The 24,230-nt window shown below is 42.2% G+C and overlaps 1 protein-coding gene across 1 annotated transcript in view; it reads right to left on the bottom strand.

The window, feature by feature from the left end:
* The window catches only part of TGFB2 (transforming growth factor beta 2), a 99,361-nt gene that overhangs the window by 18,316 nt on the left and 56,815 nt on the right, over positions 1-24,230 (bottom strand). Inside the window, exon 2 of the mRNA XM_063124073.1 lies at positions 8,431-8,594. Coding sequence (XP_062980143.1) covers positions 8,431-8,594 — 164 coding nt within the window. The remainder of the gene's footprint in view (positions 1-8,430; positions 8,595-24,230) is intronic.

Here is a 24,230-nt window from a genome sequence, read left to right as displayed (position 1 = left end):
GACTGAATTGCCTAATGGTGATCTGAACCAATTTCAATCATCTGTTTTGTGTCTCCCCCTGGTCTACAGGCGGACTTTTTACTCTTTTTAAAAGTGCAACCTGAGCGTTTATTTACTGAAATGTTTGCGTGTAGCTTTACATATGTTTTGTTCCAGTTTTAAAAGGAACATTAGTACCTGGTAAATGATTTCATATTGTTTTATTTTCAAAAGTTAAATATGCTTCCTGAGAGATTTGGTATTTTTGTACTTTGTAACTTGATCTAGGGATGGGAAGGGAGAGTAGGAAATGTTGTATGACTTGCATTTTGCAAAACACAATAAAATTTAGAATTATCAAAACGAATTGGGGGAGGGAAGGAAAAGAGCCTCAAAACCAGACTGGAGATGGCGTCGGGTGAAGCAGGTTTGTAGCCACTGTTAGCCCTACTTAGAGTATACCCAGTGGGCCTGTTCAGACAACACACTAAGCCATGGTTGGGCTGCTAAGTCTTTTGCAGTAAATGGTTAGTGAGCGTGTTTAAACCGTGGTTATGTAGCCACCATGGTTAGGAATGATTCACATGAAATGCTAAGATATGGATCACATGACACGCTAAGCCATAATGTTTAGCTCAAAGTGCTCTGAACAGGTTCATTGAAATGAATAGGACTGAATTAACATTGGACCCAACTCTCAATTACTCATGTAACTCCTGACGTGTTCTCTTCCCAGGATGGCAAGAGAAGCTTGGGGGCGGGGGAGATTTAGAAGTATGCATATGCTTGATTCTAACTCTTTCTCTTGATCCTAGAGGTATCCTTGGGATGGGTACAGCAGGGTGTCAGGATAAGGTGGGGGTGGGGAAGTAAAACACAGAGTGTGCTTATAGCAGAAATTCAATACAGACTATAAAATAGGGGTTGTCGCACCAATGCATTCCAAATCCAGTACATATGAAGGGAAGTGCAGATAGATGGAAGAAACAACCTGGTGCCCTCCAGATGTGCTGGACTACAATTCCCAGTACCCTAAGCCAGCATGGATGATGGGAGTCATAGACCAACATACCTGGAGGGCACCAAGATGAGGAAGGCTGCAGGAGAAGAGCCGCCCAGGACCAGCACAGGTTAGCATTCCATGATCAATGTGAAGAGAATGACACACATTTCGGAAGGAATTCTTCCCATGCACTCTTCCACTCCCGATGTTGAGTGCTACAAGAAGTTTTGGTGGGGATGTGTCCTCAGTTACTCTCCGGCGTAAGTTTCAGGGCTTATTTTCATGACAAAAGGAGAATCTGACTAGTCTACATATGCAGTATATTGAGAGTCCAGAGGTTGATGCGTTTTATTGTTGACATTTTGTCTATTTTATTGTCACTATATTTTACTGTGCCGTTTTTCAAAAAAGATTTTTTTGGGGGGGTGGGGGGGATGTTGCAGTAAGACACTTTGAGTATGGTTCTGCATGGAAAAGCAGCTTACAAATAAGATGATGATGATGATGATGATGATGATGATGATGATGATGATAAAATGAATCACATCACTTCAGGCTGCAGGTAACAGAATGAAATTTTTGAATGCTCTCCCATATAATAAATAAATAAATAAATTCATTGCAAGCAAAACCATAAAAAGAACACATCAAGGAGACAGGCCCTAGCACAACCTGCTCTCTGCTGTGCTAGTTCTGTTCTTGTAGTTCTCCCCCTCCCCCTCCAATCTGAAGAGGTACAGTCCACCCTTCTCCCCCCCCCCCGCCTCCGCATCAATGTTCTACCAACTTATTCCCACCTCATTCTACTGCAATGGCAGATCACATCTTAAGGCCAGTGGAGGCTGGTGGCTCTCTGATTTCACTGGGGCTTTGAATCCATTCTGGTTTTCAGTCAGAACCAGCCAGAACTCTAAAGGAGCTACCAAAAGTGCTAAACCTTATCCTTAACATGGGCTCTGAACCTTGGATAGGTCCTTTACAGTTCTGTCTGGTTCTGACTGAAATCCAGAATGGATTCACAGTCCCATCAAAATCGAAGCACCAGTCTACACTGCTTAAGACATATGTAAACTTTATTGTATATAGCCATAGGCCTTTACAATGTCCAAAAGTGTTAAAAAGAGACCTTTCCCAATACAAAACATTGATCTAAATAAAAATTACACACTAAACAAGCTGTTATGAACAAACCATGTTGCCACTAAAATCTAAAAAGATTTCTAGTACATCCTATTTCTTGATGTGACAGGATCACAGCTTCTTGGCTGCCAAAGCAAATTGGGCTACTGAGTATGTGATAAATAGATGCTTATCGACTATGAATTCTTCTTGAAGAGTTCAATCTGAATACAACTGAATAACAGATGACAAAATTTACTTCAAGGTTCCACATACAAAGGACAGACCAGCAAGTAATGAACTATATCTTCAACCTAATTGCAACCAAATATACATTTCCATTCTGTGGCTGGGATTCTTAGATATCTCCCATCAAGATATGCAGAGGGCATCAACTAGAACCTAAGTCCTCTAAAAGCCCTTCGAAGCTGTGCAAAGGTCAATGCCTCAAAGTAATTGATCTTGCATGATTGACCTTAAGCTGGGGGTCCCAAGTAGAAAATCGTGAATCAACTATAAGTACCCTATGCTGACTAGCATCGTGGTAAAAAAATCCAATTTCTAAGTGCATGTGGACTGAGGCTTAAATATTTTCCCATAGAAAGATTGTAAATCTCTAGCTTGTTTTGGCACAGCTGAGCCCAGCTACCAGACTTTAACTGCTCAACCCAACAAAGCTTGTCATGGAGTGGTCCTCCATTCCATTTAGTCTGCGCCAATATCTAAGGTAACATAAATCAATTCTCGCTGCTCTTGATGGAGAACCTAACTCAGCACTAAGGTGGGCCGATGGGGTCCCAGGGAGAAGCCCCATTGTCTGCCTCATAAATTTATTTTACAGGGCTTCCAACTCGTGCTTCGCTAGTTCTCCCTAGATTTCTGCCCCATATAGCATTTTGGGTATAATTTTAACAGTAAAGACCTTAAGGGCAGGATTAATTAATTGCCCCCCTCTGGTGTAGAACTCCCCCCTACACTGCACAGTAGATCTGGCACATAATAGCTTAGTAGCATCTAAACGACATTTCATAAGAGTTTCTCATGAAAATGCAAGTCCAAGTATTTGAACGAGTGGACCTGTTTCAAGGTGTGCCCCTCAAGTACCCAACAGAACTTTGGGCCACTCTTCCCAAATGCCATGATCTTTGGTTTGGAGTACTTGACTGTCAGCTGTTCGTCTTTGCAAAGCTGCCCAAATTTGGCTAATATATCCTTTTAAGGCCAATTTTATTGAAGGACAGAAGAACCAGATCATCAGCATAAACATAAACACTGGCTAACATTCTGAAAATGGAATTAAGCCTCCAGGGCAACCTTCTCCAACTCGGTGCCCTCCAAGGCTTCCTGACCATTGGCTATTCTGGCTGGGGCTGATGAGAGTTGAAGTCCAAAACACCTGGAGAGCATTTGCTTGGGGGGTCGCTCTTCCGAAGCAAAGAAAGCTCTTTTGTTTTATTTCATTGTGCTCCAAGGACTGGAACATTAAAGGCAGTGGATCATACTAGTGATTCAAAACTGCACCCACGTAAGGGAGAGAAGAAATATGCCTTAAGCCTTTGGCCTCCTTGATTCTTTCCCTGTAATATAACATCCCCCTTGAGGTCCAGAGCGCTGCTAGAAGCACACAGCGGCTCAACATTTTCCCTCCTTTCCCATATCATATGGTGCATTCCTTTTCTTCCTGCGACCTATCAGATACCTAAGCAGGCTAAAGCCTCAGATAACAGTAGTAATAAAACCCAGAATTTCAGCTCCATTCTTCACGATGCTTTATGATGTGTTACCAAAACATGGCACTGTTTCCATAGGAAGTCATTTGAACATGTTATTGTTTTATAGTCTGTAGCTAATAAACTACCATAAAAACAATATTGCCGAAACCACTACAAACATTTCTTTCTTTCTTTCTTTCTTTCTTTCTTTCTTCTTTCTCTCTACTCCATTTTTCGCTTGCCCTACTTTGCAAGGATACTGATTTCTTTTCGGAATGCCTATTCATAAAATAAAAAATGGGGGCAGAGGCTTATTTCTAAATACAGAAGCACCTTAATAAAATAAAGATGTGATGAAGCCTACAAAAGTGCTGCTGAAGAGGCAGGTTCAAAGACATTCCCACAACATCCAAACTTTTTTTTTATCTGATCAAATTCCAATAAATCCTGCATTTGGCATCAATCTTTATAAACATAGCAAGGAACACTGGTGGATGTTTGAGCTTGTTTGTTTAATAATTTTATTTCCCTTCCCTCTTTTAAAGTATTTTTATCCACCAGATATTACTTAAAGTCTTGGTCTTTTGTTAGAACGTGTGCCACGGAGGGTATCTTATGCCATACCCTTTAGTGAGAAAGTGGGCAGACCTTAAGAGAAGAAGAGAAAAAGGCTCCTCTGTGACTTTCAGTGTTCACAGGTTCATTTGCTATTAGGGGACGCAAAGGAATTTCTGGACCCTGCCTCCTAAATAACAATGCTGTGGAACGCTGAGAAGGGAGCTATGTGCAAGGCCGACCCATGGCTACCTACAAAAATATTGACTCAGTATTAAGAGGATAAGAAGAGCCCTGCTGGATCAGACCAAGGGTCCATCTAGTCCAGCACTCTGTTCACACAGTGGCCAACCAGCTGAGCAGAACATGGGTGCAACAGCACCCTCCCATTCATGTTCCCCAGCAACTGGTGTATATAGGCTTACTGCCTTTGATACTGGAAGCTTCCTGCTGCGGAGGAGAAGTTGAGACATTTTTGCTTGTATGTCTGGTATGAAAATTGCAACCTCTGGGGATCTTTTAAGAGTTTATCCTTCTGAAAGAATTCTTGTATGTTCACAGCTTTTAGAGTAAAATTCAACGTATTCAGTGTTGTTCCCTGCCTCGATCCAGAGGGAGAGGTGTGTTAGAATTATTATTATTGTTGTTGTTGTTGTTGTTGTTATTTCAGCTGTAATTAGTAGAGTCATCCACAGTTGTTGAATCATGAACAGCTCTTCTGCACTCCACCCATGCTTCAGAGGGGTGAACAATATATTAGGAGGACTGTGGTCGGGAGATGTTGACCTCATTTTTTAAATTATTATTGGGGAGCAGGGGCAAAATAGCCTGTCCTGCTTCTCCCTTGCTACAAAGGATACATGTGTTGTGCTATCATCATGCCAGCAGGAGCAGATAGCAGTAAAAGCAACATATTTGGCTTACATAATTCAAGTATCATTCTAGTATTTTAAGTCTTGCCTATTCCTACCCGGGACACAGTGAGTGAGTTGCCACCTTTCTTCATTGTCTGCTGTGATGTGCAGAGTTCTGATTCTGAATAAGGGTGAACAAGAACTACCTAAAAGGTGATCTTGGATATCTTTCATGGTAGGAATGAGAAATGTGATGCAAGGAGAAATGTGACAATGCTGCAACACTTTCAGTGGCCTGCACAAAATGAAATGGGTGTGCGTATCCAGTAGGACAAAATCACAATTCCATCATTGCCTGGATATATGTGTGACTGTAGCACAAAGGATAACACTGCAACATTGACAACACTGCATTGACACATAACATTACATTACATTACATTTCTATACCGCCCAATAGCTGAAGCTCCTGATTGATAACACAATTTCCTGATTGAGGCATCTCCTCAGTCTTTAATTTTAAACTGTAACATTATTCTGTAATATAACAAAACTAAAACCTGTGCACATACCAGGCCTAGATTAATCAATCAATTTTGGTTTCTCTTAGTTTCTCATTTTTCCAGTCTTAAATTCAGTTCATTTCGAATGTTGTTAATTTCTCCAGTCTTAAGTTCAGTGTGCCCTGAACTTTGCAAACTTTTTGTTTAAGTGTGCATGATCATTCCTAAGCATTTTTGCACATATTTCTCCATATACATGACTTTTTGTATGCATTTTTGACAAATTTACACATTATTTTACAAGCAATTTCCATAATGTAATGCATTTTGAACATGATTTTGCCTGATATACACATTTTTGTATGATTTTTTTGTTTGTTTGGAGAACTCAATTGCAAAATGTGGAGTGTTGTGCATGTCAAAGGATAAATGAGTTTCAGATAACATTGTGGTTCAAAAGTGCAAAACTGGGTAAACTGAATGAATTTCTCCCGTTAGGGCACACATAGCAAATTTGTTTCATCCCCTATTAACACCTGTTTAACTCCAGCCTGAATCTATATTACGGTTAGACAATCCTTTGGAATATTTCTCCACCCTTGGTGATTTCAAATGATAAGCATCCATATGATAGCCGCCTTAAGAACATAAGAAGAGCCCTACTGGATGAAACCAAGGGTCCATCTAGTCCAGCATTCCGTTCATACAGTGTCCGACCAGCTGTCAATGGGAGACAGGACATGAGTGCAACAGGACATGAGTGTAACAGCACCCCACCCCCTCAACCCATGTTCACCAGCAACTGTGCCTCTGATACTGGAGGTAGCATTGAGGCATCAGGACAACTAGCCATTGCTAGCCTTCCCCTCCAGGAATTTGTCTAAACCCCTTTTAAAGCCATCCAAACTGCTGCCCATCACTACTTCTTTTTGTAGCAGATGCCATAGTTTGACTATGTGCTGTGTGAAGAAGTTCCTCTTTTTATCTGTCTGGAATCTCCCACCAATCATTTTCATGGGATGACCCCGGGTTCTAGTATTATGAGAGATTTTATTTGTGACTGTGAGGATACTGATCCACATGGACAGCTAGCTCTGCTAGGACTTAGTATGTGGAAACTCAGCCTTCAGTACAGCACTTTAAACTATCCCACCTATAGATATGCATGGCCAAAACTGGAGGTCTCTATTTTGTAGCAGTAGCCACAAAGCAGCCCAGCAGCAGCAAGAGCAGCTCTAGCACAGAATAAAGACAAATCATGGCTAAATGTGTGTCCATATCCCAGCTCCTTCACAGATGCTTGTAATTCACTAACAGCAGATGCTTGCTCAGGCCTAGATACTCTCATGGAAAGACCCTTCTAACTTTCTTCAGGTCAGGTCAAATATATGATTTAAGAGTCATGTGTTTCCTTTGGAGATTTTAATAATTGGAATATTTATATCATTTGGGGCAGGGGTAAACAACCTTTTGGGGCTCACGGGCCCATTTGCCAATTGGATAAACTGTCTTGGGCACCACCACAAAATGGCTGCCATGAGAGGCATGGCTAGTCACAAAGGACGAGTGTCCACATCACTGACTACAATGCAGAGATCGGGTCTGAGCTCCAACACGCTTCACCTCCTTTGAACCCACAGTTTTCAATGCTATCAGAAGCCTATTTTACAGAAGACAAACGCTTCCTGATCACCTTGCCCCACCTCCACCAACCGACTCATCCCTTCAATCTCTTCTTCTCTTACACTCTCTTTCTCTCTTCTAAATTGGGTCTGAAGCAATCCCAGCTGCTGGTAAGAAAGTATGTTAACTACAACAACATCAACAACAACAACAAAAGTGGGGGAGGCAGGGCAACACATTGCCTCCCCCTGACTCAGGGGCACATCTCACCCTAATTTAAACCACTTTCAAGCCCTTTTAACCATCATGATTCCTATTCAAAGTATCCTGGGAACTGTAGTTCTTTCTCCATCAAGGAATTCTTGGTGCCTAGGGATCTACAGTTCCCATGGTTCTTTGGGGAAATGTAAACTGGTTTGAATTTTTATTATGCATGTGCCTTGAATCTGCAATCTAACGCTTACTTATTTGTGTGTAAGCCCACTGTGCTCAAATGTGACTTATTTCTGAGCAAATATGTGTAGGACATGATATAGTTTCAATTAAACAGATAAATGAAAATATCAGAGAGGAAAGAAGAACATACGATGCAATTAAAATGATTCAATTTACTTAGGTTGTTTTCACACATGAGATTTAATGTAGTTTTGTTTTCAGCCAGCTTCTAAAGTAGATATAAAACGGCACTGGTTGGGATGTGTATTCATTTTTTCTTCCAATTTCTATCCAGCATTAAGTGAATTCTTAGGCAACACAAAGTTCAAATACACTCATGCCTACTGTGAGTTTAGATCAATCTTATACCATTTTAACTGGCCTGGCTTCTCCCAAAGAATTCTGGGAATTGCAGTTTGGTGAAGTAGAGAGATCCTCAGGCCTTCCTCACAGAACTACATTTGCCAGACTTCCCTAGGAATGAGCATTAAAATTGGATTACGAGAGACTTACAAGTGAACTTTTCTTATACTACAAATTCAGATCAGGTTCATACCATTCTAAGTAAGTCTATGTAGTGGAGAAACACCCTGTAAAGATGTCACATGTGAAAAAGGCATTCAAGAACAACATCATCCCAGCTTTACCTGATACAGTTCTATCCGTTGTTCTGATACACGAGCCTTTGGGTTCTGCAAGCGAAAAACTCTAAACTCTGCCTTCACCAGGTTGGAAGCATTTTTTTCCATTGCCGAGACATCAAATCTCACTCTTCTAAAATAAGGGATGGGGTGGTTTGTTGAGATGAAATCTGCAAGAAGTTAGTGTAATGGTTTAAAATGATAAATATATTGTTCTTTCACAGGCCTCAACACAAGACAGCCCGCCCCAAGAAACAGCGACGGAAATGTCTACAGGATGATTCAACTCCCGGCAGCCAATTTTGATATCATTAGCAATTTAACCAGATAAACAAACACATGTGTTTGATTATGGAAACAGCAGATTAATAGCGATCAGCAAATTATTTCCAACTCTCTTTCGGGGGCATGCATTTAACCCTGTTCTTTGAAAGCAATGGTGGAAAATCCTGGATGATTATAAATTGGAACCAACTCACCACAGCTGATGTTTCACAAATGACTCTAGAATTGCATACACTTAATCACAATTGCCAAGAAAATAGAATTTAATGACAAAAAAAAGAAGAAAAAGAAAAGAGCCTGAAGCAAAAATGCCTAAACTCTTGACAATATGTTTTGTCTTTTAAATGTTTCGATTGTCTTGATTCTCAAAGAAGAGGAAAGGAAACAGACAATTGCATAACAAATATAAGACATTACACACAGAGTCCAAAAAAGGGGGAGAAGAATTACCAGTTACATTTGGTATTACACATCTTTTGAAAAGTACTTCTACACACTGATGCTGATTGGATTGGATCTGTGCAGTTGCATTGCAATATTCACTGCTGGCTTTAAAAGTATCCATGGTTTGCTATTAAAATGGGCCTCCCTTTAAATGATAAGTGAAGTTGCCTTATACTGAGTCAAACAATTGGTCCATCTAGGCTGGTGTTGTCGACATGGACTGGCAATGGCTCAAGTGGCAGCCGAGGGAATGCTTAACCATTTCTCTGCCCACCATTTCCCTATGCCAAATTGCCCTCCCCCGCATAATGAAGGCACACCTACACATTTGGAGCTTTCCAAGTGGAAAAGCTGCTCTCTGAAATGCCTCTCTGAATGAGTATTAGTTGAAGAGATTGTAGTGTGTGATGAAGACCAAGATTGCCAACCCAATACCTGGCGAGAAAACGATCATACTTATTAAGAGCTCCTCAGCCAAGGATTCAGAATTAATCCTGCAGAAGGTGCACACCTCCCATCATGTCTCGTCCCCTCCCCCCCCCAGCCATGGCCTTAGCTAGATGGGGCAAAATCCAAGGGCGAACCCCGGGATTGTCTCTTTGCGTACACATGACACACAGGGGATCCCGGGATCAGGGACGGATGATCCCTCCCTTGCCCCAGGATCTCACCCTCACCTTTGAGCCTGGTTTTTCCACAGTCTCAGGATTATCCCGAGACCATGGAACATGTGGGCGGGCATCCCAGATTGTCCCAGTTCCTTACAGTTCTTTGTGAGGAGCCGGGACCCGCGCACGGGGTGCAGACCTCCTCAGGAGCTCTGCACCCATTGGGGTGGGGTGGGGAGCAAGGAATTTTTTTTTTTAAAAAAAGGACTTACCTTTTGCACACAAGTGCTTGTGCGCTGCTGCCTCTTAAAAAACAACAACAACCAAAATGGTGGGTGTGACACCTCTCCCTCTGAGATCATCACTAACAGAGGGGGAGATCTTGCAATAAAAATATTGTGAGATCTTCACCCCTCCATCCCGCTAGGTCTAGTTGACTCCCATGTATCCTACTGTAGTTCATCGTAATGGCCTGCTAAGTCACGCAGCATAAAAAAGTGCCCTATACCCAGTCAGATTCCTCGCCTATCCAGACAAGTATTGTCTACTCTGAATTGTGGAAGCTCTTTAGGGTCTCAGCCTTCTGGATTCTGGAAGGGGCACTATTTTCTCCAATGTCACTCTGGATGTCAAGTATTTATAGTTTCAGGCCAGCCCCACTGCCCTTGGTTCAGAGGAAGAGAAGCAAGGGCCTACCCAGTCGAATTTTAAAATGTCTTAAAAGATTCTAGGATTTTAATAATGTATTGGTTTTATGTTTTTAATCAGTTTTATGTATCTTATATTTTTGTATTTGATGTTGTTCCCCGCCTCGATCCAGAGGGAGAGGCGGGTAAGAAATATTTTAAAATTTAAAAAGTGCAACTTAACTGAGCATTATCCCACACCAGTATTGCATCCAGACCCAGGACTGATCTCACCTTGAAGAGATTATGCAGGCCCAACCACTCATTCAAGTTTTTGCTTCAGAAATGAAATGGTGTCTTCCTGTTCAACCACATGGACTGGACTGCTCCCATTGGCTAGCCAACAGAAAGGATACAATGGGCGGAATCCAATGGGACGCTTATGCTCATGCCAATTCTCTTGTGCCATGCAGATTCTGTTGTGTAATTGGTGACTCCCGGTGTTTCGAATGTGTGAATGGGATCCACCACTTGCTCAACAGAGAGTTAGCGATTCACAGAGGAAGCACTGAAATGGATGGAAACGCTAATTTCTCGATTGAGACAGGTCAGAGGAGCTTCCTTATGTGAGCACCAACCTGCCCTGTTCCAGAAACTTCACTCATTTCTGGTTGTCCCATAAGCACTAAATCTTCATTCCGCAAGCAGTAGGTGCCACTTGACAGGAATCAGTGCAGTGCAAGAGAATTGCTGGAGACATAAGCGCCCTGTTGGATTCTGCCTGCAACCTTGTTTGTCCACTAACATTTGGCAATATGAACCAATACATTGGAAGGCCTTCAGCCCCCAACCTGCAGGGGAATTTGTCCTCTTCACCATCCCTGGCTGTAACTGACAAGAGGCAAGAACTGAATGGTGCTTCAAAAATGACTTTGATGTCACTGGCAACCTTTCGGTCTCAGAAAATCAAATTCTCTAAGCATGTGCAACTTCCTCTGCCATCATTCGTCAAGACCTAGCCTAACATATTTGGCCCTTGAAGCAGGAAATCCAGAAGGTAGACCCTCATCCCCAAACACGCTAATAGGCATGAGACACAATCAGGTAGAACTATCTCCTAAGAAACCTCTTTAAAATAAATGGCAGCTGTGCAGGAGCATGACACCTCTCCTCTCAGGGCAGTCTATAAATGTAAGATAAATGAAAACAACTACTGTGCCTTTGTGCCACTGCAATTCATTACAACTGTGTTTGCTCATTACTTACTTACTGATGGATTACATCCCATGCATCAGAACTCTCTCTCCTAGGTTGCTCTTAATAGCACAAGAACATAAGAAGGGACATGCTGATTCAGTCCAAAGGCCTGTCTAGTCCAGCATTCTGTTCACACTGTGGTCAACCAGATGCCTATGGGAAACCCACAAGTAGGACAGTAATACAACAGCACCCTCCCACCCATGTTCCCCAGCAACTGGTATAGGATGCTGGAAGTAGCATACAGCAATCATAACTAGCAGCCATTGATAGCTTTATCCTCCATGAATTTGTCTAATCCCCTTCCAAAGCCATCCAAGTTAGTGGCCATCACTACACCTTGTGCTAGCAAATTCCATAATTTAACTATGGACTGTGTAAATCTGCCCCAAATCTCCCACTGTTCAGCTTCACAGGATGATCTCAGGTTCTAGTATTATGGGAGGGATAGAAAAACATCTCCCGATCCACTTTTTCCAGACAATGCATAATTTTGTATACCTCTTTGGCATCCGCTCAAAGTAACCACTTCACCTTGTCTTATAGGGCTACCTCTGCCTACCCCTGTGGTTTACATTTAGATTGTAGCTCCATAGGCTAGTGTCCTTTTTGCTTATACACTGTAAACCATCGTGTTCACTGAGATTGCTATATAAATAATGGTAATGAAATAATAAATCATAAAGATTTTCAAAGGATAATAATAATAACAACAACAATAATAATACCCTTTGAAAATCTTTCTGGTTTGACAAGAATTACTGTTGATGTGCGTCTGGTCCATTTCAACCACAAGTACAGTTTCCTTGCTAGAGAGCAGAAGCATCAAACATTCTTCGATAGACTATCCTAAGTGAGTGGAACTAATTCAATATGTTTCCTGTTGTGGGGAGACATAAACAACTTTCCTTTTCTTCTTTGGGGAAAAAGTCATACCATACGGCTTGCCTTGCCTATTTTTTTCACTCTTTCTTGCGCTCCCATATTCACACACACACACACAGCGAGAGGAGAGCTCCAATGTAATCCTTCCAACAAAAGTGGGCAATAAATGTTCTGAAGATTTATTTTTATTTCTTTCTGTGTTTGTTAAACTTTGGCGCTCTTCTTTTGGTCCTTTGCCCACCCTTAATTACAGCAGCCACAAGCCACGGAGGTCCTAGTGCTTTTCCCATCTCTTTTATGACTGAATCACATGAATGGCCGCTTAGTAGGCTTTGATGGAGTATATAAATATATGCAAATATTTATAAGAGTCACTTGATCGTGATTAAAAGCGGTTGCAATGCTTGCATTGCTTTGGCTTGCTTCCCTAGACCTCTCCCTAGCAGGGCTGTTTAAGTTGTTTAAATTTCAGCCAATAAGAAAAATGGATTCAAATGAAATAAAACACAAAGAGCCGAAGTTAGTCACTTCTGTGCATGGTGAGATCGTTTCTTCCCACTCTCTGTTTAGAGCAGAGCCTCCCTGATCTACAGATGGGCATCGATCCAGAAACGTCTCCTCCTTCAATAACAATGAAATGTGATAACTGATACTGTTTGCACGAAAGGCAAATCCCAAGGAAGAGGTTATTATGCTATCGCCGCATGTCTCCCCGGCGATATCCTCTCCTCGCTGTCAGGCACGCAAGGGTCACGGACCTTCTCCCCTCTTTCGAGGGAGGCCTCTCCAGGAAATGAGATGTGTGTGTAGCACAGCTGGACCCCAAAAACTAACTGCTACTTACCACGGTTCACCCCCTTGTGACCCTGATGTTGAGTACAGTGATGTAGATGAAACAATGGCAGATGAGGTCCAATGACAATAAGTACAAATGAATGAGCAGTGAAGCAAAATAAATAAATCCAAACTGCACATATATCTTCATGGCCAAATCAGACATTACTCCAGCGTTCTCCAACCTGCTGCCACCCCCACCCCCCAGAGGGGTTGAACTCCAACTCCCATCATGCCAGCTGTGAATGATGGGAGTTGCAGCCCAGCACCTTTAGAGGGTGCTAGGTTGAGGAAAGCTGCAGTACACAGAAATACCTGTAACACTATCCCAATGGCCTTCTTTAAACAGGAAAAGCACCTTCTGATGGGGCAAGTCAGATTGAAAGAGCAGCAGGGAAAGGATGTTTGTACTTTCCCCAGCCCAAAGCTGGCCCTCCCATGAGGCAGGGTGAATGCCCTGCTCAAGTGGTGAATTGGAAAGGGTGGTGGATCAGCTATTCCTGGCAACAGAATCTGGCCATCACGGAGGGCAAACAAAGATAATTTGAAGTGAAGGCAATTAGCCTCATTTGCTCTCAGTGATGTCCTCCCACAGACAATGCTCAGCTTGGCTGTATTCAAAACCTGCAAAACCTGTTTGATCAAAGGGCTCATCTACACCAAGCAGGATATTGCACTATGAAAGTGGTATATAAAAGGCAGGAGCCGCACTACTGCTTTATAGCCGTATTGAAGTGCACTGCAGGATCTACACTGCTGCTTTATAGTGGTACTGAAGAGCACTGACAACTGTTGGGGCCTATGACACATCTACACCAAGCAGGATATAACTCTATGAAAGTGGTATGAAAGTGGTATATGGAATGTGTCAATGGGCCCCAACAGTTGTCATTGCACTTCAATACTGCTATAATGAAGTAGTGTGGCTCCTGCCTTTCATATACTGCTTTCATGCGCTTTCATAGTGCAATATCCTGCTTGGTGTAGATGAGCCCACAGATCACAGAGGGACAAAAGACATGTCTAACTCCAGCCTATGTGTTTCACCCACTTTCTGCATGTCAACCATGGCCCCAGGAGGACTGGATGCTCATGTTTGTCTCTGGCAAAACCTGTGACTGGCAACTAAAGATACACATCCTTAACACTGCATCTGCTTGCAGGTGCAGCAAAGCATCTGTGCGCCAGATCATTCAAATTAAATAACAGCATTTCCAGAGGCTGTTGTTTGAATTAAAAATGGCTACTCCCTGCTTTTCATGACACATTCGCCATATCCACAAGTCCTTTCGCGTGGTTGTTTCTTTGAAAAGGCATCCTCAGAATCAAAGTGCACAAACAAACAAACAAAATACCCCAAGGGTCTGAGCAGAAGCACAGCTGGGACTGTTAATTGGACATCAAGTATGGTGACCATATGAAAAGGAGGACAGGGCTCCTGTATCTTTAACAATTGCGTAGAAAGGAGGATTTCAGCAGGTGTCATTTGTATGCATGAAGCACCTGTTGAAATTCTCTCTTCATCACCACAGGTAAAGCCGCAGGGACCCTATTGACCAGATACAAAAGAGGACAGGGCTCCTGTAGCTTTAACTGTTGTGAAGAAGAGGGGATTTCACCAGGTGCTGCCTGCATACAAATGACACCTGCTGAAATTCCCTTTTCTATGTAACTGTTAAAGATACAAGTGCCCTGTCCTCCTTTTCATATAGTCACCCTACATCAAGAGCACATGTGAGTAAAATCCACAATGCAACATTTTCCCACAGTTGTGCAGACTTTTCACTACTCAGAACTATGAAAATGGGGCAAAAGTTGGCAATCCAACTGTAAAAGTATTACGAAAAAGAAAGACAGATTAACAATTATATCCGAAGACTGAAATATCATAAATCTTGGTATATATCTATACCAGGAACTGGTATGAATATATACCAGTTCTCTATCACTAAAAGCACTTCATTATGCAGGTACTCACTTCTTCCACAAAGTTCCTGGCAATGACTGAATGCTAGGGTGACCATATTTGGGAAACCAAAAAAGAGGACACCTAGTGTGTGCGTGGAGAAGCAGCTTTCTGAGTCCTGCAGAAAGTATGTTATTTCCCCCGCCACCTTAAAGAACCCGATTGGAGTGGAGGAGGGGAAAGGATTTCATTCTGCACCACCACCATCCACTCCAATTGGGGCCTTTTCTATAATGTCCACGAATGACCCACTTTCCCCTTTAAGACCTCAATTGGAGCTCGGGGTGGGGGAATGATGTGCCTCAAGAAAGCATGTCATTCCCTCCTGCCATGCTAATGGCAGCCTTAAAGGGGAAGGTGTGTCATTCCAGGACATTATTGAAAATTATAGAAAATCCCCCCTGACACCATGGAAAGAACAAAAACCAGGACAAATCCGGGGAAATCCTGACAGTTGGTCACCCTACTGAATGCACACCACAGTAGAAGCATGGCCACTAGTATTTAATTTCATTTATTGCATTTCTATTCCACCCAATAGCTGAAGCTCTCTGGGCGATTCACAAAATAAATAAATAAATAAATAAATATAACACCATAAAGAACAATTTAAAGTAACGGACAGAGAGATTCTTTACTCATGCATGGATTTGCCCATGGGTAGGTATCCCACTAGTTGTCACACCAGCAAGTTCCAAGCTGCTCCTGCCCAGTCAGTTGGTCCCATTAGGACTGAAACTGACTTGATCGGAGGTGGAGAGGGGGGATTGTGTTGCCTTGAGGACCCAGCTCTCCACATCCAGCTGGAGATTTGAGCTTTTCTCATCCGTGGACCTCACCTGACTATGCCCTCCCTGGCTGCTACTTGACAAGGCAGACGAGGCCTTTGCTGAAACCTATGGGGACAAAGAGTTTTGCTTCAGTTTGCCCTAGAAACAAGTTCACAAGGGGAAAAAGGTGTGTGGACACAGCCTTAATTCCTGAACAGACCCTTTAGGTAGAGGGATTTCAGAAGACGGACACAACTATAGCAATCACTCCATCCTGATACGAATACAGGCCTATGTCTTGCCTTTTTCAGACCTGCACATCTTCTAGGAGTTGGCTGCCAAGAATTTGCTGTCGATTCATGGAACTGATCATCTAGCCATAGATTCACAGTGTAGTTTACTAGTTTTTAAACAAACAAAACATGTAACATGAGAAAGTATGGAAAGAAAACAGGAAGTAGGGATTTTACCATTTGGAAAATTAAACGGGCACTGATTTGATCTTCCCAAGGTACAACAGATCACACCACCACATGTATTTTACATTAAACTTGGCAACAGTTGTCTTTTCTGTTGCTGGCTTTCTTCACTATGCTATAATGCACAGCAGAAGTGTTTGAAGACTGTTTCCAATTCTCTGTCCAGTAGCTGGATTTTCAGGGTGGTCTCTGTAAAGCTCCCAGTTGGACCACTATTAGTACATTACAGCATGCAGAGTTATAGACTGATCAGCAAGTTCTCAAAATCTCTCCACCTATTCTCCTGAGATTTGTGTGGACTGTGACCGCCCAATAGCTGTGACTCTGCCTTCTTAATTTCCACCACAGAAAGTAGTAACACTTTGCAGTGATCTGTAGATGACTAAGAGGGAGGCACATTTGTGCAGTAAAAAAGGCGATACTTCAGAATGGATTGTATTAACATAACCAAAGCCAGTAAGGAAACAATGTGGCAACATCATCATCATCATCATCATCATCATCATCACCAAAACCCATCCCTCATCAAATGTGTAGCTTAATTGTTGTTTGCTAAAATATATCTTGGCACATTAGCCTGGATTTCACATTTTAGCTATAACGAAAGCTGTGGTAAAAGTCAATGTAGGGTTAACCCTACATTGACCCTAACCCTATGCATGTTTAGACAGGGGTGGAGGGAACCTCCTACCGCTCCCAGCATGCCTCAGCCACTGAACACCGAGGGACTTACTTCTGAATAAAAACGCATAGGATTGCACTATTAGGCTGCAATCCCATACTTATTTATCCTGGAGCAAGCCCCATTTTCCTGAGTAGAAATGTACGTGGTTATGCTATTAGCAGATTTAATGCAGAGACAGAAGTTTTCAGGATCATTTAAGATCCAGATTTTCTACTGAGAGTAAATCAGCACATTAATATCAATATAGCTGACACTACCGGATGGAGACAAAGTAAAATAAAAAAAGGTATTGTGGAATTTAAAAAACATACATGCGCAAACTCAAATTCTTGCCATGGCTTCCTGTAACTTAACTGGGACAGGGAGGTCAAACTAAGGTAACAAAATATAGGACATGATTGTTGAAGTGACAGAATGCTATGATTTAAGTAGACTATTGGCACTGATACAACAATCAAGTAAGTGATACAACTGATCCTATGTTAAAAATAAATTGAGAGCCTGAGCAAGCCAAGAAAATAACTTTCCCTATCTTTTCTCATGATACCATCTGCTAGCATGAAGAGGCAGTTCTGTACACATACATAAGCCTGGTTAACTTACAACAACAGGGTGACCATATGACAAGGAAGCCAGTGCTCCTGTACCTTTAACAGTTGTATTGAAAGTGGAATTTCAGTAGGTTTCATTTGTAGGCATGCAGCACCTCATGAAATTCCCTCTTCATCACAACAGTTAAAGCTGCAGGAGCTATACTAGAGTGACCAGATACAAAAGAGGGCAGGGCTCCTGCAGGTTTAACTGTTGTGATGAAGAGGGAATTTAACTGGGTGCTGCATGCATACAAATGATACCTGCTGAAATTCCCCTTTCAATACAACTGTTAAAGATACAATACAACAACAACAACAACGTATAACCCACCCCACATCAAGTGTATACTACGTCTGTGTGTGGTTTGTTTCAACATTCCCACTTCTTTGCATTAATCCACTATTAGCACAATCCCATTCATATATACTCAGAAGTTAATCCCAATATTTATTTATTTAATTTATATACCGCCCCATAGCCAAAGCTCTCTGGGCGGTTTACAAAAGTTAAAACAGTGAACATTAAAAAGTATACAAACTTAAAACCACCAAAAATATAAATACAACAGTGTATATATATAAAAACATATTAAAAATATATTTAAAAAGTCAATGGAGCTTGTTCTCATGGAAATAGGTATGGGATTGCAGCCTAACAGTGCAATCTGTGCAGTTTTACTCAGAAGTAAAATGCAGAAGGACTTACTTCCAGGAAACTTTGCTTAGGACTGCAGCCTAAGTAGCAGGAGTGATTGGGCAGTGCACACCAACATGCTGTCTCATTCCCAATCGCCCAGAATTTAAACTACAGACTTTCCAGGTGTTGTTTGGTTAGCATTACATGTGAACAAAGAACTTTGGTTTGTCTCTCACCCATCAAGCCGAGAAATAACTCAAGAACAAACCATGCTAACCAGGTCATAGAAGGACACTGTACTTCTGATGCTTATACAAGATGTCCCTGTGCACATTGGCCAAGTTTGCATGTGGCTCACGAAGCCTAATATGGCCCACTACCCTATATGGTGGCCCAGAAGGACTCAGTAAACTTTCCTGGGCTTGCTGCCTTTGTAGGATGAGTGTGGAGACTTAGGGCCTTCCTAGACCAGGGCTTAGCCCGAGCTAACACCCGGGCTTGCCCCTGTGCATCTAGATAACACACAGGGGCTCCCGGGCTCAGGCAGGGGTCAACCCTGCCTGGGCCCGGGCTATCTGGCTACAGTTGTAGCCCGGAATTTCCCACAATCTCAGGCTGAGGCAGAGACCGCAAGCGTGTAGCCCGTTCCGCCACTTTTCCCGGCTACCGCAATTACACGCGAGTAGCCTGGAAAAGTGGTGGATGGGGCGCTGGGCCCATTGGAGTTGGGGGGAGATGAGGGGGGAAAGATCAGAGCCCGGGGGAGATGGGGGGAAAAATCGGAGCCCGGGGGAGATGAGGGGGAGATCGGAGCCAGGGGGAATCGGAGCCAAGGGGGGAATCGGAGCCAAGGGGGGAATTGGAGCCGGGGGGCAGCGGGGAACCCTTTTTTTAAAAACAAAACAAAACCTTACCTTAAGCACTGGTGCGCTCCTGCGCATCTGTCCCCTTTAAAACTACAAACAAAATGGCGGACACAACGGGGCTTTCATGCAGCCCATCGCGTCTGACATGTGGAAAGGAGCGACAGCCTGCGCTACTTCTAGCGCGGGCTGGCCGCTCCTCACCAGCGGATTATGCGGTAGGTCTAGCAAGGCCCTTACACTGAACCAACTTCCTCAGGTTTAGAACAAGGGATTGGATCCCAATTTAATCCCACTTTAGGGTAGACTCCTTGAAATCAGTGTTAATCATGATTGACTAATCCAGATCCAACTCAGTGTGTTTAATCTCTGCCACACATACAAATGCATACCAATATTATCTATTAAGCCAAAGGGTGTCAATGAGATGCTATAATTCTGCTGCATTATATTCCCTTTGGACTGTATCTTGCAGGCAACAAGAGTTCAGTTTCTGGGCTTGGGCAGGAATTAAACAAATCCTCTTTGCTTTAGCAATATATGTAGAATTTTAAAAGGGCCAGAAACTATTCATCGAAGAGTATAGGCGTGTGTGGCGGGTGTGCCCAGGCACACTTGAATGTCTCAAGCAATAAGCGCCAAATTGAAGGGGGCATTGAGGAGGGATCCAGAGGGGGATCCAACAGAACAGTCCTCTGGCTGCCCCCAGATAGCACTGTTGCTCTCTGCCGGGAGCCGCTCTTCGAAGAGGCCAGGAGGAGGGCCCCTGAAGGCGAATACCACCTCGTAAGCCCCTCTTCCTGCCAGTGTCCTCACAAAGCCCAACCAATGAGGGGGCTTGAGGAGCGCCTCCTCAATCCCCACCACCACCTGCAACAGCCCTCCCGCAAGCAAGAAAGCCAAACGCGGTGCAGGGCACCAGTATCTACAGTGTTTAATACATAAATGAATAAAAATAATGTCCTCTATGATTGAGTATTCAATAAATATTCACCTTTAAAAAAAAATTGCCTGGGTACACACCCCTAATGAAATGCGCTGTGCACGCCTATGTCGAAGAGAACCGTTTCATCATAAAACAAAACATTTACAGGTACCAAAGAAAACTGAGTTTTGCATGATTAAGAGGAGAGCTCTTAAATCAGAATTCACTATCCAAACATTGTTTGACTTGTATGCCAGGTCTGGATATATTTTTTTTTCATTTCTGAATAAGAAGTGGGAAGTTGTCTGTAGTCTGCTCCAGAAAAACTATGTTTCTTTCCCCAAGTTATCCATCTTCTAAGTCTCATCTTTCTTCACCCCTGTGCTAGACTATTATATTTGCCATGTGAGTGATGGATAACGTTACATCTTAGGGATTACGGAATGATTAATGACGTTCTACATCCCTGCCCAGTGAGCAGGGAATACATCTGGGACCAAGCAATCGCTGTTGGTGGCACTGTGACAGATCGGAGTATTGGCTCAGCATGGCCAGTGGTGAATGCTTTGCTTTCTTCAAAACAAATGCAGCAGTTTTCCCAGGTTATGAATCTGCACTACTATATTACACTTTCCATACTGAGCAGAACAAGGAAGGCACTAACAGGAGGGCTAAATAATTATTATATTTCCCACACTGGGTACTCTCCCCATCCCCCCACCCTGAAAAACCAAAAGGGTCTACCAATCCCTTCTTAACAGATTCACTGGCATGTGCACTGTTTTACTAGGGGTGGCCCGTCCATATAGATGAACTAGGGGGTCGCCTAGGGCAGTGGTTCCCAATTAGCTAAGCACTGTGGACCCCTTGTTTTTCAAATGCCAAGCCATGGACCCCCTACTTTTGAAAAATTTGTTATCTCTATGGTAGTTACCTGTGCGAAGCAATTTTTGGGAGAAAATAAGGGGTAGCCCCTAATAAGCAAAGGATTTTAGGTATACTAAAAAACAGACCATAAAATTTGTGATATTACCATGCAAAAATGACAATAATTTAGTTAGGAATATAAAGGCGAATTTAATTTTACTAATGTCTAGTTTACAATTGAACAAATTATGACATGTCTAGCAGCTACTAAATCTAAATGTGATGGGAGAAATCATACCTCTTTTTGTCCCGGACAATCCCTTCCACATCCAGTTCAATATTTCCTACCTTTAATCTCAAATCTGGATCAACATTGAGCCGATTTCTACGCTTGTTCTTCATATAACAAAATGTTGAAAATGTTTGTTCACAAAGATAAGTGGAACAAAAGGGAACTAGATGTTTCAAAGCTTTTTCACGTAACTTCTTATAATCAGGAAAAACCTTCACCCAGAATTGGTCCAGTCTATATTCTTTGAAAAATAATTTCAATGATTGTTGAATAATAAGAACCACACATGCTTCCAGACACTAGTGGGCACTAGAAATTTTGTATCAACAGCTGCTTGTCTTATCCCCCTTGTTGTCCTGTAATTTCAATGAACCATCACAAGTCGTGCCAACAAGTGCATCTTGCTCTTCCGCAGATAGATAGTTGTTAGTTGTACATCACCACATTCAAAAGGATTCCTTCTCCATGAGTTTTCAGGATTAGGTGCAGGGAAGTAATCTCTGAAGCTAGTCGCTAAATCACGCAGGTGCTCAGTGATGTTATATTTTACTTCTGGTAGGAATTCGTCGTCAGTGGACTCCAAAAATGAATGGTGAATATGTGAATGGTGCTGCAGCCCCACCCCCCACCACGGGTGAGTTATGCAGACCCCCAATTGGGAACCACTGGCCTAGGGCACCAAGTTAAATGAGGTGGCAAATTCGAGTTTTCTAAGAGTTTTCTTGGTTACTGCTGTATTGGATGTGGTGGTAATGGTAGTTAAAGCAGAATAGAGAAATGGATAATTTTGGATTTGTAATATACACAGCCAAATTTGCTGTGAAGGCTGCTCAGCTTAGACAAACTCATGTGGCCTGCTTTGAGATGTAAGGTTTTAGTTGTATGCGCATGTGTGTTTTAACATTTTAACATGAAAGGTTTTAGTTGTATGTGCATGCATGTTTTAACATGTTATAACATTTTCTCTATTCTTTTTTATATGACACACTTTTATACTCTGTGTATAACTTTTGTCTATGTACTTGGCTAAAACCTGTATTTGGTTGCCTGCAATAAATTGATTGATTAATTTGTAATATTAAAAATTATAATTAACATCTTCAATGTATCTGTATTAGAAATAAGATTGATATATCATCTAGCTGTCATGGAGAAATCTATTCTGAAAATTTCAGGTCTCTATTTTATCTAATCTCAGAAACATTGGTCAGACAGACGGATGGACAGAAAACTGTATAATTATGCCTCTCTTTAAATAAATAAGCTTAAAAAACATTAAATGGAAAATAGAGGCAAAATATTTCCCAGTTTACCAAAACCTTCAGCCTAGATCTGCTCAGTTGCTGTCTGCTAATTAGGGCTTCCCCTATGTTCTACATATTTTGCCATTGCTTCCATGACACTTTGGTAATGACTAGGGTGACCATATGGAAAGGAGGACAAGGCTCCTGTATTGTTAACAGTTGCATAGAAAAGGGAATTTAAGTAGGTGTCATTTGTATATATGGAGAAACTGGTGAAATTCCCTCTTCATCACAACTGTTAAAGTTGCAGGAGCCCTACCCTCTTGACCAGATACAAAAAAAGGCAGGGCTCCTGCAGCTTTAACTGTTGTGATGAAGAGGGCGGCAGGGCCTTGCTATTTACTGTTTTACTCTGTACAGCACCATGTACATTGATGGTGCTATATAAATAATAATAATAATAATAATAATAATAATAATTGTAAGCCTATGCGGCAGGGTCTTGCTATTTACTGTTTTACTCTGTACAGCACCATGTACATTGATGGTGCTATATAAATAAATAATAATAATAATCCGTTTCTGCATGCATAGAAATAACACCTGCTGGAATTCCCTTTTCTATTCAACTATTAATAATACAGGAGCCCGGTCCTCCTTTTCATATGGTCACCCTATTCAGGCTGAAACCCCTGGTCAGCAGGTCAGCCTATCCTGTTTCATAGGTTGGTTGTGAAGTTAAAATGCGGGTGAGAGAACCATGTATGAAATCCTTGGAACATGGTGGGATAAAAGGGTAAGGGAAAAAAGATACCATACATCCCATTGAAATATCATACACCTCCTTGGGACTTGTGAACACGTCTGCACAGGATTGGTCACAACTCATACAATAATCTAGCCTTCCCCAACCTGGTGCCTTCCAGTTGGACTGCAATTCCCATAATCCCAAAGCCATAGATGCTCAACTCATCTCATTGGGTGAATTTGGCCCTAAGTATTCTTTACAGCCTTTTTGACTCAGGCACCTGCTAATGGAGTAGCAAGGTAGAATTGGGTGGGGAATGACTGCAAAGAGGTTGCATCTATTTTTCCTATGAGCGTGATATTATTATGCATGGTGTGGAGAAAGTGGATAATACTATATAATACTAGAACCTGGGATCATCCAATGAAGCTAAATGGAGGGAGATTCAGGATATAAAAAAGGAAATATATCTTGGTGCATAAACTGTAGGATTCGCTACCGCAGATGTGATAGCCACCAACATGGATGGCATATGTGGCTTCCAATGGCTATTAGTCATGATGACTATATGGGCAGTATCCAATGGTGTCATTTCACAAACTCAAACAACACTAGTGAAGCTCCACCTAATCTTTCCATTGCACAAGTGGCTGTCCATTATGCTTCCACAACCAGTTGTGCAACAGGTTGCACAAGAGTTTTGCGCAACTGGATGCCCAATGGGTTGCACAGACCAGTTACCTAGGGAGGTTGTGGTCTCTCCCACACTAGAGGCATTCAAGAGGCAGCTGGACAACC

This window comes from Elgaria multicarinata, chromosome 4, assembly GCF_023053635.1.
Source record: "Elgaria multicarinata webbii isolate HBS135686 ecotype San Diego chromosome 4, rElgMul1.1.pri, whole genome shotgun sequence".
Classification (NCBI taxonomy): Eukaryota; Metazoa; Chordata; class Lepidosauria; order Squamata; family Anguidae; genus Elgaria; species Elgaria multicarinata.
This window is presented reverse-complemented; position numbering and strand designations above follow the sequence as displayed.